At 40.6% G+C, this 14,577-nt stretch overlaps 1 protein-coding gene across 1 annotated transcript in view; it reads left to right on the top strand.

Annotated features, from left to right (window-relative positions):
- Positions 1–14,577, top strand: part of LOC107226394 (A disintegrin and metalloproteinase with thrombospondin motifs 12) — a 55,739-nt gene that overhangs the window by 36,760 nt on the left and 4,402 nt on the right. The window contains exons 4-13 of the mRNA XM_046734054.1: positions 8,210–8,444; positions 11,416–11,735; positions 12,368–12,642; positions 12,732–12,878; positions 12,951–13,101; positions 13,176–13,265; positions 13,366–13,681; positions 13,765–13,892; positions 14,021–14,268; positions 14,347–14,464. Coding sequence (XP_046590010.1) covers positions 8,210–8,444; positions 11,416–11,735; positions 12,368–12,642; positions 12,732–12,878; positions 12,951–13,101; positions 13,176–13,265; positions 13,366–13,681; positions 13,765–13,892; positions 14,021–14,268; positions 14,347–14,464 — 2,028 coding nt within the window. The remainder of the gene's footprint in view (positions 1–8,209; positions 8,445–11,415; positions 11,736–12,367; positions 12,643–12,731; positions 12,879–12,950; positions 13,102–13,175; positions 13,266–13,365; positions 13,682–13,764; positions 13,893–14,020; positions 14,269–14,346; positions 14,465–14,577) is intronic.

Raw genomic sequence — 14,577 nt, 5'->3', positions numbered from 1 at the left:
TATAAACGCCTCCTAACCCCTCCCGTAATGCGTCACTCCACGTATAAATTTTATACCTAAATTTCATACATTACTCCGGTAATATTTCACGGGTCCAGAGCGTTCGTTGCATGTTGTAGTCAGTCTTTATCGACTGAGTAAAATATCATTTAATTGGGCTATTTTCATAGACCATGCATGATTGAACCAAAATGGTCGCATTCGGCACAATTTTAAAGCTATGTCCAACAGAAATACAATCAACACGTGACTGTTTTAGGCAAAAGTAAGACCAGATAATGTACCCCTGTAAGAAAATTAATACGAGTAATAAATATGAGAATACATTTTCAAAAAGTTTTTCAACATTATTGTATTGCTTTAAAATAGTCCATTTGCTCTGATAAATGCACGCAATAAGTGATATTTTGCTCGGTCAGTAAAAGCTGACTATGTAAGCATACTCCTAAGAGGATGGCCGCTTTACTCCCTGGGTAAAGAAGGACTATAGAAATCTCTTAAAATATGTTATAGTTGAACGGAAAAAGTCGTACCTCGTTCAATTTATATGCGATGTCAACCATAAATATGAAAAAAAAAAACGTTTAATTTCACGTAATAATAACGCCATCGAATGCAACCATGTAATTGGCTTACGACTAATAGTAGAAATAAATGTCTAGCGTTATTCTCGCACGAAAAAAGACTTCTTCCATATTCTTGCTCAGCATTGTGAAGTAGAATGGCGTAATTTGTAACATTTTCAAACGAGTGAAATAGTCAGAACAAGTAACGTTTCACTCGGTCGGTAAGGGCGGATCATCGCATCGTCTTAAGGTGCGGAGCTTATTTGTCTAGTACGTTATAAAACCACCTGAAAATTCTAACATACCCCAACGCCTGGAGGTTCGGCACTTATATCTTAGACGCATCATGCATACCGCCGCCCGCGCCGGATACAGTGCGGTTATTTCAAGATTTATGGGATACCGGCGCGGATGCGGGCGTCTTGATATATTTTATGGATAATTATTTCTTGAACGGCACTTTTGACGCCGGTTTATTTATCGCCTTTAAACGCCGCTGCGTTGTGCGAGCTACAAGCTCATATCGGACCCCGATGAGGCACCGTTTCACTCACGATTTATACCGTTCTTGAATCAGTATTCAATACAGAATTGTTTAGAACGAAGGGTGGGAGTGGAATTAAAAAGGATCATGCAACGCGGGGAATGATGACTCGAATAATAATGTATCAAAAATAATCGAATGAGTATATTAAAATCTGTATGACAAGACGTGTGAAATCAAATTTCTGACAATCGGGTGATCAAAATTTCAGATTTTATTTTCTTCGCTAAGAAATGTCAAGACTGATACGCAGAATTGCAAAAATCGAAACTATATTATTTTTGTCACCTAAAATTTCAACTGATTCAAGTGAAAATGAATAAAAATTGAGAACTGTACTTGCTCGAATGTTCAATCGAGAAACTAAAAATGCGATAATTCCAAATGTCAAACTCAAAATAAACAAACCCAATTTTGCAAAATTCTTAAGACTCCTTATTTTTATTTGACTGCAGGGTTTCACTTTCTGCAACATCGATTATTTGTTGAGCTCTTGTTGCTGCAGCACTTCCAATGTTTGCATATTTTGAACTATTTACAAATTGGTTAATTATCTGTACATTTCGCGAGTAAAAATTATTTCTCTTTTTGAAATCGTGGATTTGAGTGATACTAGATTTTCCAAAGCCTAGACGAGATTTTGATCACGTAGAAAAATCTATATAGGTCCAATGCCAGCCCAGTCATCTTTGAAACGAGTCTGAACAATTGCCAAAGAAAACTAATTATGATAGTCCAAAAGCAAATGGTGTTAAACGATATTCCGATAATCGTATCTATTTTAGCAAAACGGCTGTTAACTGCCGAGAGAGGTTTATAATAGTGAAACGGTCTCTGGTTGTGCGGACATTATCTGCAAATAGTGGCTCGCCAAGTGGCCGCTGTTGGTTGCATGAAGCGCGGATCGAACATTGATATGTAAATTGATACAGCAATATAATTGATAGCGTCCTCAATTCCAGGGGAATCGAGTTCTATCAGTTACATCTCGACTCGAGAGTGCGTCAAGAGATCCTTCAACGACATTTTAATCGAATTAATATGTCCAGTACGTGGAGAGCTGCCGCATTATCCTTGATCATGCAGTTTATACCGGAACCCTCGACGCCATTAAAACGTAACGCGGAACGCGCATTAGCATTATTGATGTTACAAACAATTTATTATGCGCGTGTTAATCGTACTGCGGTGCGAATCCTCTCCAACTCCGGGACAGGATGTCGGTAATTATTGACCTGCGGTGAGTTTACTTCTTCCTTTAATAAGGCTCGATTTTACGTCGTCAGGTGAAGCAAGTCGTACAAAAAAATCTACCATCTCCTCTGCGTAGATTCGCTGATATCTCGTTGGAAATCTAAATCCCGGCCGGGTTCGTCTGACCAAAATTGCCACGAATCTACCCTCTGGCCGTCAGGCTATTAATACACTGTCTCGGTCTCTAGTTTTTGGCCTTCCCTATTAACCCAACCAATTAACCCCCGCTGATTCCAGCCTTTGATAACTTCCCTTCGTGAATGATAATCCCCGATGGTTGTTGCCTTTATACGATACTGCTCTATCCTCGAAACAGTTCGTCGAACCCGTAGCAAGGTATTTGCAGCATTGCTAAGTGATTCCCAACCTTCTAAGATCAGTCGATTTTGCGTTTTACGTGTTCACTTGTTAACGCTTGAATGAGTTTATGGAAAAAGAGCACTCAGTTGCAATTAATGATTTTGTCACACGGTTGCAAAGTGGATATTTATTACGCACGGATGTATTATGTCAGGTTATTATAACGTTGAAGAACAAATTGCTGCGATTTAACAATTTTTACTAATTAATTGGTTGGATGAATTGAAAGAATTTTCTTGAATGAATTCTGCAACCAAACGGAATGTAATAATAGCAGTAGCTTCCACGTGACGCGAGGGATGAAATATCGTATCGTTGAAGAGATGAAAGAGAAACAAAAGAGAATTAAAATAACAATGCGAAAATCGTTGATTCTAATTAAAAATCAAGCGAAGTAATGCGATTATTAAATTTCTTTCGCTACTCGAAGTTATGAGAAAAACTGAGAAAATCGTCTCTGAAATAGACGATAAAGGTTTCATTGGGTTCGAAGAATATAAAACGAATCACAAAAAAATGGAAGAAGACAATCCAATATTCAAACTACAAACGATATTCGGAATTATTTTTATAGTTTGTTGATTTCGGTCTAATTTTTTACAAAATCCTTCGAAAGCCTTTGCAAACCTTAGAACTGAGTTAAATTTTATTCCCGAAATACAGAGACTGATGTAAAATTTCTGCCATGAAGCTAGAAAAACAAAAATTGACGTTCGAACATATTTGGGAGTAAAAAAAAAAATTGCGAAAAAATGCATACGTAATAAATTTGGAAAGGAAGCCTCTTGTCGTGGGATATTCATTACCGCCAATTATTCCAATTACCTAGCATGCTCGGTGATTAAAGTGAATATTCTACGTAACCGATATAAGCGCGCGCGGTATAATAACGAAATTGATCATGTTCGCAATTAACTTTTCAATTAAATCTCTGCCAGGCCTACCGTGACGGCTTGATTGGCTTTTACCAGGTGCCAAGGTCCCGTACAGCTCCCCGATGAGTTTTTTCTCTTCTCCGGATCTCCCTACTTTCTTTTAATCGCAACAGGAATAAAAATAAAAAAAAAAAAACTTCAAAAAATTCGCAGGATCCCCTCAATATTTCATCCCTGCGACTCTATATCGGGGTGGAGACAGACCGGAAAAACCGGGAATAGTCGGGTAATTTTGCGTATCGAAATAAATCAGGAAAAAGTTAGGGATGGAGTTTATGATGGACCATCGCGAAAAACTTACTTTTTTTATAAGTTGTTTTCAATCTTCAACTATTCGTCGTAAATTCAGCCAAGCTAACCTTCGGAAATAAAATTGTTGAATTTCTAACTATTCTTGTGAAACGAAGCAATACTATGTGTCTTTGAATCCAAATTTGTGTGTAGAAATTGCACAATTTCTGGAGCTTTTGGTCGTAAAAGTCACCCAATATTACCTAAATTTAGTGGAAATCTAGGAGGTATTTACTCCCAACCGGGTGACAAGCGACTGAAATGATTTCAACTGATTTCATTCGATTTTAAAGTGACTGCTATCCAAAGTGGTTTGCGATTCCAAAAGGTCAATATTCCTTTGGTGGAAATAGGTCGGAAAATTTTGAATTATTTTCAGGGGGAAAAGTGAGGGAGTTTTATTTGAGAAAATTGTCGCCACCTTGTCTATGTACCCCCATGTACATCTTCTCCACGGTTAACGGGGAATCGATGCGCCATATTTAAAGTCCGCGTAATTTTCTCCCCTTCGGAGTGTAAGCTCGCCCTTTTTCGCGTAATAAGTCACCCACCTCTGCAGCTCGAGGCACACTGCAGTGCACTTGAACATGTGCGCGGTGCAATGTGAGCGTAATCACGTTAGGCGTTAACCCACATGCCAACATGGGCGTGAACCTGGTGCAGCTAAAACCGCCCATCCCACACCTCATAAACCGAGCAACAAGGATTTGCTATAATAATTCATACAACGGATGCCAGTAAGAATAATTACTCAACTTTATCGGTAAGAACGAATGATGGAGTTCTCACCGCAAGCCTGACGAAACCAGACTTCTCTGGATCCTCGGATCTCTTATGGCGGAGTTACAACGTTTCCGATCTGTTCATTCGGAATATGTTATACACGATGCATGAATATATGTATGTACCTACCTGTGTCATGTAGGTGGCCAATCGACGCGATACGCTCGGTCCGCCAAGGATATGCCAACATGATGCATGGACACTGGGTGTAATGGAGCGTAATGCTTCTTGCGTGGAACGTGTAAGAAAAATAAATAAATAAATAAATAAGGTAAAAATCAAACGACTACGTTGAAAAAATACGCGATGAAATATACAAACGAAACACCGTCACGCGTGCAGGATGCAGACTCTGTAACCTTTCTCATTTCGATCTGCAACACTTGCTTATTAATACCCGCGGTGGCGTTGGAATTGAAATTGTCAAAGTATCCAGCAGTGAATATCCAGTTATACCAAGATCCGTTGGTCGCTTCATAATTCACGTGGAAAGACGATTGGACATTTCAATTTATCAAATTGTAAATAAAAAAAAGTTTGATGTACTCCATGACGGTTTTTTTGCTTCCCAAATGTAAATCTCAGCAATTACATTTGATAGGAAGGTTTACGTAAATTTTTTAAACGTTGCGTTAGGTTATGAATTTCATTTTATTTTATTTTTTTCAAAGGTTGAGCATCGCTACTATTTCTAGTTGACATTACTGTACGGTCTTTAATTATTTTCATTTTTCACCATAACCTAAATATATTTAATTCCTGGTCCAAGGTGAAAATGAATTTTGCAGTTATAATCAAAAAATCTCTTGTGTACATTGTTGTTCTTCTCCATTACGATCACCGCTATCATGTTTCTTTGCAACTACCGCGATAATCTGATGTTGAGTTCATATTGAACTGAAAAATGTAAAGAACAGATTTTTCAACTACGATGACGAATGAAATTTTTTCAGTGTAACGGGAATCCCGAGTGACGAAGTCGACCATCAATCTCATGAAAATATATCTCATCCGATCGGCGGAGCGGAAATCGTGAAACCGATCCAGACGATTGGATCAACGTCGAGTGATCGACGCGGGCGAAAATATCGATCCGCAGCGATCGGACCGTCTTACGCAGCAAGAAAATCTCTCCTTATAGAGGCGATCAAAGGGCGTCACGTCTGCGGTGAGCCAAAAGAAAGAAGCGGAACTTGGGGCCCAAGCCGTGCTGAGTCAGGCCCCTTTTTATCCGTGGCCGCGGGCCCTCTTTCTCCTTTTCTCGTCCCGTCCGCCACCCGCAATCGTTTCTCGACGCTTTGTAACGCTGGCGCCGAGAGACTTTTCACGGTTGACGCTAAGACGGTCAAGGCGGCGGCTAAAGTGACCGCAGCTAGTCGCCGAGACGGCATTCGGTCGAAATAGCGAGCAACATTGCCTTTCAGATATATTTTTATCCCATTGTTCCCGGAACTATGCGGGGGATACGCGACGCTGAATCTCATCTCTCGCAGACCGACGAACAAAATCACCGGACCGAATCGGTCGGCTCTCGCTTTTCTTCCAAGACCCTGAAGCCACGAATAAGTGGACGGCTGACTCGAAGTTCAAGTTCGTTACGTCGACCCGGCGGAATATGAATAAAAAAAGAAGAGAAAAAAAAAAAAAAACACCATTTCGCAACGAAATTATCAACGTTCGATAGGTTTACCGGTTTCGGTGATTTTGGTACCACTAGTGATCTGGTGTTACGGATACAAGTGGTACAGAAGGGCTTTCATCTACGTGAAACTGAATTTTTCATCGATAAAGTATACCAAGTACCGTAAGAACCACTGATCCAAAACTTGCTGTGAGTTGGGTTTCAGTCGTATATTGGGCAGTTGAAGGGATTTAGAGTTTGATTACTTAAGAACAAATTTTATGGAGGTGGCCAGGAGCTATTCGGGTCTACTTACCTATGCGGAAATTCTAACAAGGCTAGAAAAGTCCCCTAATTGACGGTCCGAGTGATGCGTATAAATAAGGGCCTGATCGGACACGTGACGTTCCGTATGTCAGGTCCTTGTTAGGGTGCGTGTCCCCGAAGATCTTTCATCCAGCCCTTGTAGGCGGGCTTTACAATTAGTGACCCTTACACTCTGAAAGTTAGGCAAGCTTCGGAAACCCTAAACAGGCCCTATTAGGGTTGTTTACAACAATCCTAGTTCAACTTCGTCGGGCGTCGTATTCCGGAAAAACATCCCCAATAAATTTCTGCATGAAGTATTTCATCCGCAATTGTGATAGCATTTCTTCGGCAGTGATTAATATTAGAAACTTAAACATTGTGATTAAATTGATTGAAATTTTGTCGACTGAAATTTATGAATTCTAGAATGTGTAATGCTGGTTCGTTCAGTGTTTCGAATTTGAGAGATCTACATCACAAAATTCCTGGTGAAAATATTTCAAGACAATAGCGCTGTAACACATCGTTCAATTTTCATTACCTCGACGTAGCGTTTTAAAATATCTCTTAACTATTGCCTAAAGTCTTAAATTCTAAACAAATGACCAGGTCATTAAAGGTGAGACTGTCACATGCACTATACTGGTGATCCTACAATTCTTCTTTGTAAACGGAGACGGCAGATTTAAAATGCATATTATTGATCATCTCTTTAAATGTTACTTGCTCACATGAAAATACCTGCCTTATGTGCCTACATAATCGTTATCTTCGCCAGTTGATAACAATAGTACGTGAGGCTAATTGCGTTTACGAGAAAGGAATAGCGATTAGTGAGGATATCTGTGGGAGGATAATGCTTGTGTAATATATGTGAAGCCGTAACGAGAAGAAATTCTTGATGAACGAAGCGTGCAAATGAAATCTTTCAACAACGATGCTGTGTTGCACCAGTTTACCGTTCATTCATAGTACGACTTAACGATGCAGCGAACCCTAATTGAATTTATATTGTCAATTACATTCTTGAGCCGACAATGAGACATTACGAGGAAATTCATTGCTAATGAAATCCCAACACAGCTCTAAACTCGTATAAGACTTGTGAATCATGATTAAATCGGTATATGCAGGATATATCTTGGTTTCGATACGTTTATAATACCGCAAAAGACTAATTTATCAGTGTAATAAATGCCTATCTTCCTTCAAGGCCTAATCTTTGAAGCTACCTTTTCTATACTTGAGCTGAAATGTCACAATAAATACAAAAATCGATTCTTGACATTTGGCAAGCGCCTTACGAAACCATGCACGATAAGTGCACGAGTTACGTTGCGTACAAGTTACAAAAATCTTCGTCATAAGCCGAAGTTAAACGTCGTTGAATTTGAAGAAAAAAGTTTCTCAGTTGCCGAGGTAATTCTATCTATCTATACGAGTTGCGAAGCGGTGCCTGGCTGGCAGGTCGATCAGGGTCCGATCGGTCGACGCGTTTGCAACACACCGAGCGTAACAAGAGACTAACCCTGGTGTTGTGTTTCAGACCGGCGTACTCCGCGGGGACCACGGGGAGTTCTGGATGGAACCAGTCGCCGTTGGCTCCGGAGGTTGGGAGGCTTCGGCCCACGCGACGACGTCGACGGCGGCGTCGGGTCGCCCTCACCTCGTCTTTCGACGCTCAAATCCCGCCCCCGCCTCCTCGGAGGTCGGCGCCAAAGCCGGTCAGAGGCGAAGGAAGAAAAGGAAGAAGAAACACGAAAAGAACTGCGGCACCCGCGGTGAGACCTAATAGACGCCTCGGTAATTGCTCCCTCCTTTCCCCTGGACGCTACCGGCTCCCCAGGTTCCCTTCTCTTCTTCTTTCTATCTTTCTCTCTCACTCTTTCTCTCCCCGACCATTCTCCGATCGGCTAGTCCGGGATTTCTTGTTAGTCAATAGCAATCAGCCGGCCGCTCTCTTCGGACGAGATGGTACAAAGACGTCGTCTCCGAGCCGGATTAACAACCGTCACACTCTTCGTACATCTCGTTGAACACTGTGCAAAAAACAACGAGCTGATCTTACAGTCTCGAACCTGCTTCGGCCGAAGACAACTCGAGATTATGCAGGCAATGTGATCCGCTTGTTTAAATTCCTTCGGCAATTTCAGGCCGTCGGACGAAGTCTCGAGTAATTGAAATTCCTTTTTACTGGCACGTTGAACCTTATCGGTTCAGAGAACGCAAACTCTTTATCGGTGGAATTTCTGATGGGTCAGAATTACGAATCGCTGAATTAACGATGTTTTTCGAATTCAGAATGATTTCAATTTTCGAGAGCTTTTTATTTATCCTTAATTCTTCGTTTAGCTTTACGCGTAAATTTTATGTCACTAATTTTTAAACGTACCTGATGAAAATGGTCATCCAAATGAGATGTTCAACTTTGTTTCTTGGCACTAAGAGCCATACTAATTATATCTGCTTGGTCAAATATTTATAAATGCAGTACATATAATTGTGTCTATTCTCTTGTTTGGCAAACTTGGCTAATTACACGTGAAATTATCAGCTTGTAGAGTGGATTATTATGACAGTACATGATGTTTGTGATATTGCAGTTTTGAGATAGTTGAAAATATTTGTAAACTGTCAGATTGTTGGATTATAATTCTTCGCAAAGTTGAATTGTTTGACTTTTTTTTTTAGATTTTTAACGTAGATTGATTGAACCTATAATTAATTGTACTTTAGATCTTGGATTCTGTTATGGAAAAGATTCATTCAGAAATGACCAGTGTCGGTATGATTTTAAGGTCGACATTGAGACTTTCTACAAATCAAATGTTAATTGTGAACGGCGCCATCCCTCAATCTGCATAAATCAGACGCAGGCAGATTTGGGGGACCAGACAACGCCAGAAGGAGGCTCCAATAGCGCAATTTCTAGCCAACGATTTATAGTCGGTGGAAGGCGCGTAAAATATATAACTTGACTTCAACAGAATCCCTATATTCACCCTCGTTGTTGCTCGAGGCGTGATTAATACTATCCTATGTTGAATACCTCGTTATAATTTGCCATTCGTCGGTTAAATTTAGCGGTGCACTTCATTATGTCCCTTTACCTAATGGCTATTAAATTTAGTACCAGATCAAAAATAAAAGAGATCGGACCTATTCTGGCTACGAGATTCTTCTTTCCGTAACCTTTCAGGTTGTTTTACTCTCGCAAACATCATTTTTCTCAACGCTGAATCAGCTGTAATGCTGGTACAGTCTGTGGAAAAAATTCATCAGAAGAATACTAATGCCGGCAACATATTAATATTACAATTAATTTTGTGAAAAGAGAACCGAAATTGATGGAGTTGAATTTTATTTATAAAAGTAAATTCTGGAGAAAAATGTAAATTGAACAATTGAGTTTTAATGTCAGTCTGTAAACAACAAAAGTTTTTCCTGTAGAAGCAACATATGTATGAGAAAAATAAATTATACCGTCAATCACAAAGACCAATAATTATCACAAGCGAGTGACTTATGAATAAATAAATGGCAACGTTCAAATTAAACATCAATAACAGTCTGATGTTACTCGCACTATAGCTTATCTGGCATCTTACGTTACGCTATTGCATCTCTTTGTTATTGCGCAGTCACAATAAATGTATAAGAATAAAGTGACTGGAATGAGAAACTCGTAACTCTACTCCATTTAAGTCAGCTAGCTAGACTTTGTAATAGACAGAGAGTGGCCAGGTAATGAATTGTTCGTCTATATATCCGATTCTCAAGCGCCGGCTATAATTTATTCCGATTTCCAATACCGAACGCTTCCAGCGACTGAGCTCTGTTATTATTAACCGGAATGTACCAGCGCTATTGAACGTGCCGAGTGTTCGAAAAATTGAAAATGAATCTCAATCACTACCCCATCCATTGTGTAAATAGCGGACCGCCATAGTGTGGAAGTGGTTGTATACTTGTGTTGCCAAGTTGACGTACCGAAAATTATCCTGGCGCCTGTGATATCTCGATTACAAAGGTCCGAGAGACGTTAGTGTAACGAGTTCGACTATATAGTCTGGAAAGTGGCCAGACATTAACGTGCTATCGCAACTAAATACAAAGTCTATTTTTATCCAATTGAAAATAAATCACACCAGACGAATCTTCTTGCCAGAAAAGCTGGTGGATTACAGATGAAGCCATTAAAAAAAGTGCTGGAGCTGCGGGAGCTTATAGTTGGCAAACTCTTTAAAAATCTGTTTCTTCCTCACTTTTATTACCGGATATTTGAATATCATGCATGTAGCTGTGACTCTAAATTTTTCTGAGGCCTTTAATGACCTCATCTGTGATTGAAAGGATTAGTACCAGCTTTTACAATAGCACGTTTTCATTAAACACTGAAAACTTGCCAACTTGACGCATTGTTGCAGTAAGTTACCAATTGCAAACAATTGGAACAGTTGTGAAAAGAAGATATGAAAAACTGTTACTTTTCTGGAAAATCTAAGTATCTGAAAAACGTAAAATTTGTTTATACATCGTACTATAGAATCACAAGGTGGTCAAAAAGTATGAAGGTCTGTGTGCCGATTATCCCTGGCTCTCCTATCACCTCGATTTCCACTCATCAGGCCGTAATAAACATGTTTTAGCAAAGAAGCTTCGATCTTACGTCCCATAAGTTAAAAACTGTTCTAAGAGGAATCGACCGACAAACCTCTGATTAATTCAAACATTCACCCTCGATCTTTGCAGAGCCGAGACGACTGACGGTAACACGATTGGAATGGCAAACGCAGCCTGGCCTGGTTCAAGTTCAGGGTCGAGGACGGCGAAAGCACCACCCCTCAAAGAAGTGGCATCGTTTCAAGAGGTCCGTAAGCCGAGCGCGACACGTCGAAGCTTTGGTTGTCGCGGATACCTCGATGATGGCCTTTCATCAGGACGGAGATGTCGAGACGTATTTGCTGACGATCATGAACATGGTTTCATCCCTTTACCTCGACCCGACTATCGGGAATTTCATTAACGTCGTGGTCGTTAGGATTATCCTGATGGAAGAGGATGATGGCGAGGTAAACATTTATTCAACCTTCGAATGAAAAACGACGGAATCGCGTTGATGAGGCCTCCTTTGTCAACTGAGCCACCTTTTCCGTCATGTTATTGATTACTTTTCATAATATCCGTGATTATAGTACCATTTTAGGTATTATCTCGTGTCTTCTTTATTTTGCTAAGTCTTCCTTATCTCAAAGAATAGTGATAAGCTGATAAACGTAAGATGTTAAAATAATTTTAATTGACCCGTTTAAAGTCAAATGTATTTTGTTTCAATTTTTTAATGAAAGATTGTCGTGATTGCCTCTGGATAAAGTTTTCGATGGACTTCAAATATTTTTCTTGACGTTTGCGGAATTGGCAGAAGAATTGGGGTTGTAGAGATAAGAAAAAATATTAATCTTTTAAAATCAGTTTTTGGTTAAGAGAGAAAAAAAAAGAAACTCTATGTACACTCCTCTCCAAATCAATCGATAATAGAAGCCGTGTATCTTCTTAGTTTCCAACATTTTTCTTGTTCTGCCTACCAACTGTGAAATGAGATTACATCGGCTAGTGCCTGATTTTCGAGTTTTCATCTTATTTTTCAACACCTTACCTTAAAGTGGCTCACAATTTATATTGCTTTTCTTATGTAAAACTTTAGCAAGGATTAAACGTCACCGTCAACGCGGATAAGACCCTCTACAACTTCTGTAAGTGGCAACAGATGCTGAATCCCGGCGATGATTCGCACCCTAACCACCATGACGTCGCCATCCTTGTGACCAGAGAAGACATTTGTTCGAGGGCTAGCACTCCTTGCAGTACGTTAGGTGTTGCTCACGTTGCCGGTATGTGTCAGCCAGACAGAAGCTGCAGTGTTAATGAAGATAACGGTATCACCCTGGCACACACGATCACTCACGAGTTGGGGCACAAGTGAGTAAAACTTTTTTGTGTTTGATTTTTCTGTTCTTCTTGATGATATACAAATTTATTCTACCCTGAATTCCCATTCTCCTCTTTAGTTTCGGAATGTACCATGACACAGAGAAGATAGGTTGTAGCAGGAGGGACGGGAACACCTTACACGTGATGACGCCATCATTTGAAGTGGACACAGTGGGTGTGGCTTGGTCGAGGTGTTCCAGGAGAGACATTACCAACTTCTTAGAGTAAGTTCTGATACTACATCAACCATCCTTACTTCAGTGAGCTCTCAGTCATAACGTCAAATACCATCTCAGTCAAGGAAAAGGACAGTGTCTCGAAGACGAGCCAGCTGATAACGACTACGCATATCCTGAGCTCCCTCCAGGTGCTATGTATAACGCAGAACATCAATGCAGACTCCAGTTTGGTGTGCGCGAAGCAGCTGTGTGTTCCCCTTTACAAGAGGTGCGTTGTCCCGAATTCGAATAGTGAAATGTACAACCTGAGCGCGTATTTCGATTCCGATTCTTCAATTTCAGATCTGCTCCAAGCTGTGGTGCGTTGTGGACGGAATCTGTACATCAATGCTTCATCCCGCAGCACCAGGGACAAACTGCGGAAGACACATGGTTAATATTGCCCGTGCTTGGATTTTATTATTTAGATATTTCTTGCCATGACGTCACATCTAAAGAGATTCTACCTCACTGTCTGTGTTCAATTTTTCAGTGGTGTCAAAATCAGGAGTGCGTACCGATCGTGAACATGCCCAGTGCAATTGATGGTGGCTGGGGAGAATGGGGTAAGTGGGAACCATGTTCCAGAACATGTGGAGCAGGTGTATCAATCATGGAAAGAAAGTGCGATCACCCGGAGCCAGCTCACGGCGGTAAATTTTGCGTCGGTGAGAGGCGTCGATACAAGATTTGCAACACAGAACCTTGTCTCGAAGGAGCACCGAGCTTTAGAAGTGTCCAGTGTTCTGCTTACAATGACAAGCCTTACAAAGGCAAGAATTACACTTGGCTGCCATACTTTGATCAGAGTAAGTTTATTTCGTACTGAAATATTAAATGCGTGCAGATTTTTCTTTACGCAACAATGTACTCATGTATTGTCGAATTGCAGGTGAACCATGTGAACTGTACTGTACTGATACCGATGAGAGCGTCATCGTGCCTTGGGGTGAATCTGCGCTAGATGGAACTCCATGTAATGTAGGAACAAGAGATATGTGCATTGCTGGTATATGCAAGGTAACGATTGTCAGAAGCCGAAGAATGAACAAGTTTGGTCGAATTATGACAGTTAAACTACCGATTGATCGAAATAATTTGATGCTGGTGAGGTAAAAGTGGAGTCTTAGTAATGAAACAATTTTCAGAAGGTTGGATGTGATTGGGTCGTCGAATCAGATGCTACGGAGGATCGCTGCGGGGTGTGTCATGGTGATGGAACGCAGTGTAAGACAACCACAGGGCAGTACGACAAGAACGAAGGTCCAGGATATAACGAAGTGGTCGTCATTCCGGCCGGATCAAGGAACATAAATCTCGAGGAGATTGGAAACAACAGGAACTACATCGGCATTGGTGTACCCAAGTCGGAAAAATACTTTCTCAACGGGAAGCGGTGTGTAATTTGTTGTGCAAAAGACGCGAACCTGGAGTTTCAAGATTAAAAGTCTGATGCTTAGGTTCCTTTGCATAGGCAGATCACCCTAGCTGGCGAATACGAAGTTGCGGGGACTCCGGCTCTCTACGAACGGGACCGTGAGCGCGAGAAGGTGCGGATTCCCGGACCAATCAAAGAAGATATCGTTGTCTACGTAAGTTTGAATATAAAAAAAAAATGTCACTGGCTTCTGGTTTATACTCAAGACGGTATCTAAATTAAACTATCGGTGGAAAATATGAACTTGTAGCCCGCCATTTAATTCCC

The sequence above is a fragment of the Neodiprion lecontei genome, chromosome 3, assembly GCF_021901455.1.
Source record: "Neodiprion lecontei isolate iyNeoLeco1 chromosome 3, iyNeoLeco1.1, whole genome shotgun sequence".
Taxonomy (NCBI): Eukaryota; Metazoa; Arthropoda; class Insecta; order Hymenoptera; family Diprionidae; genus Neodiprion; species Neodiprion lecontei.
Note: the sequence above shows the minus strand (reverse complement) of the source record. Positions and strands in the feature narration are given on the sequence as shown.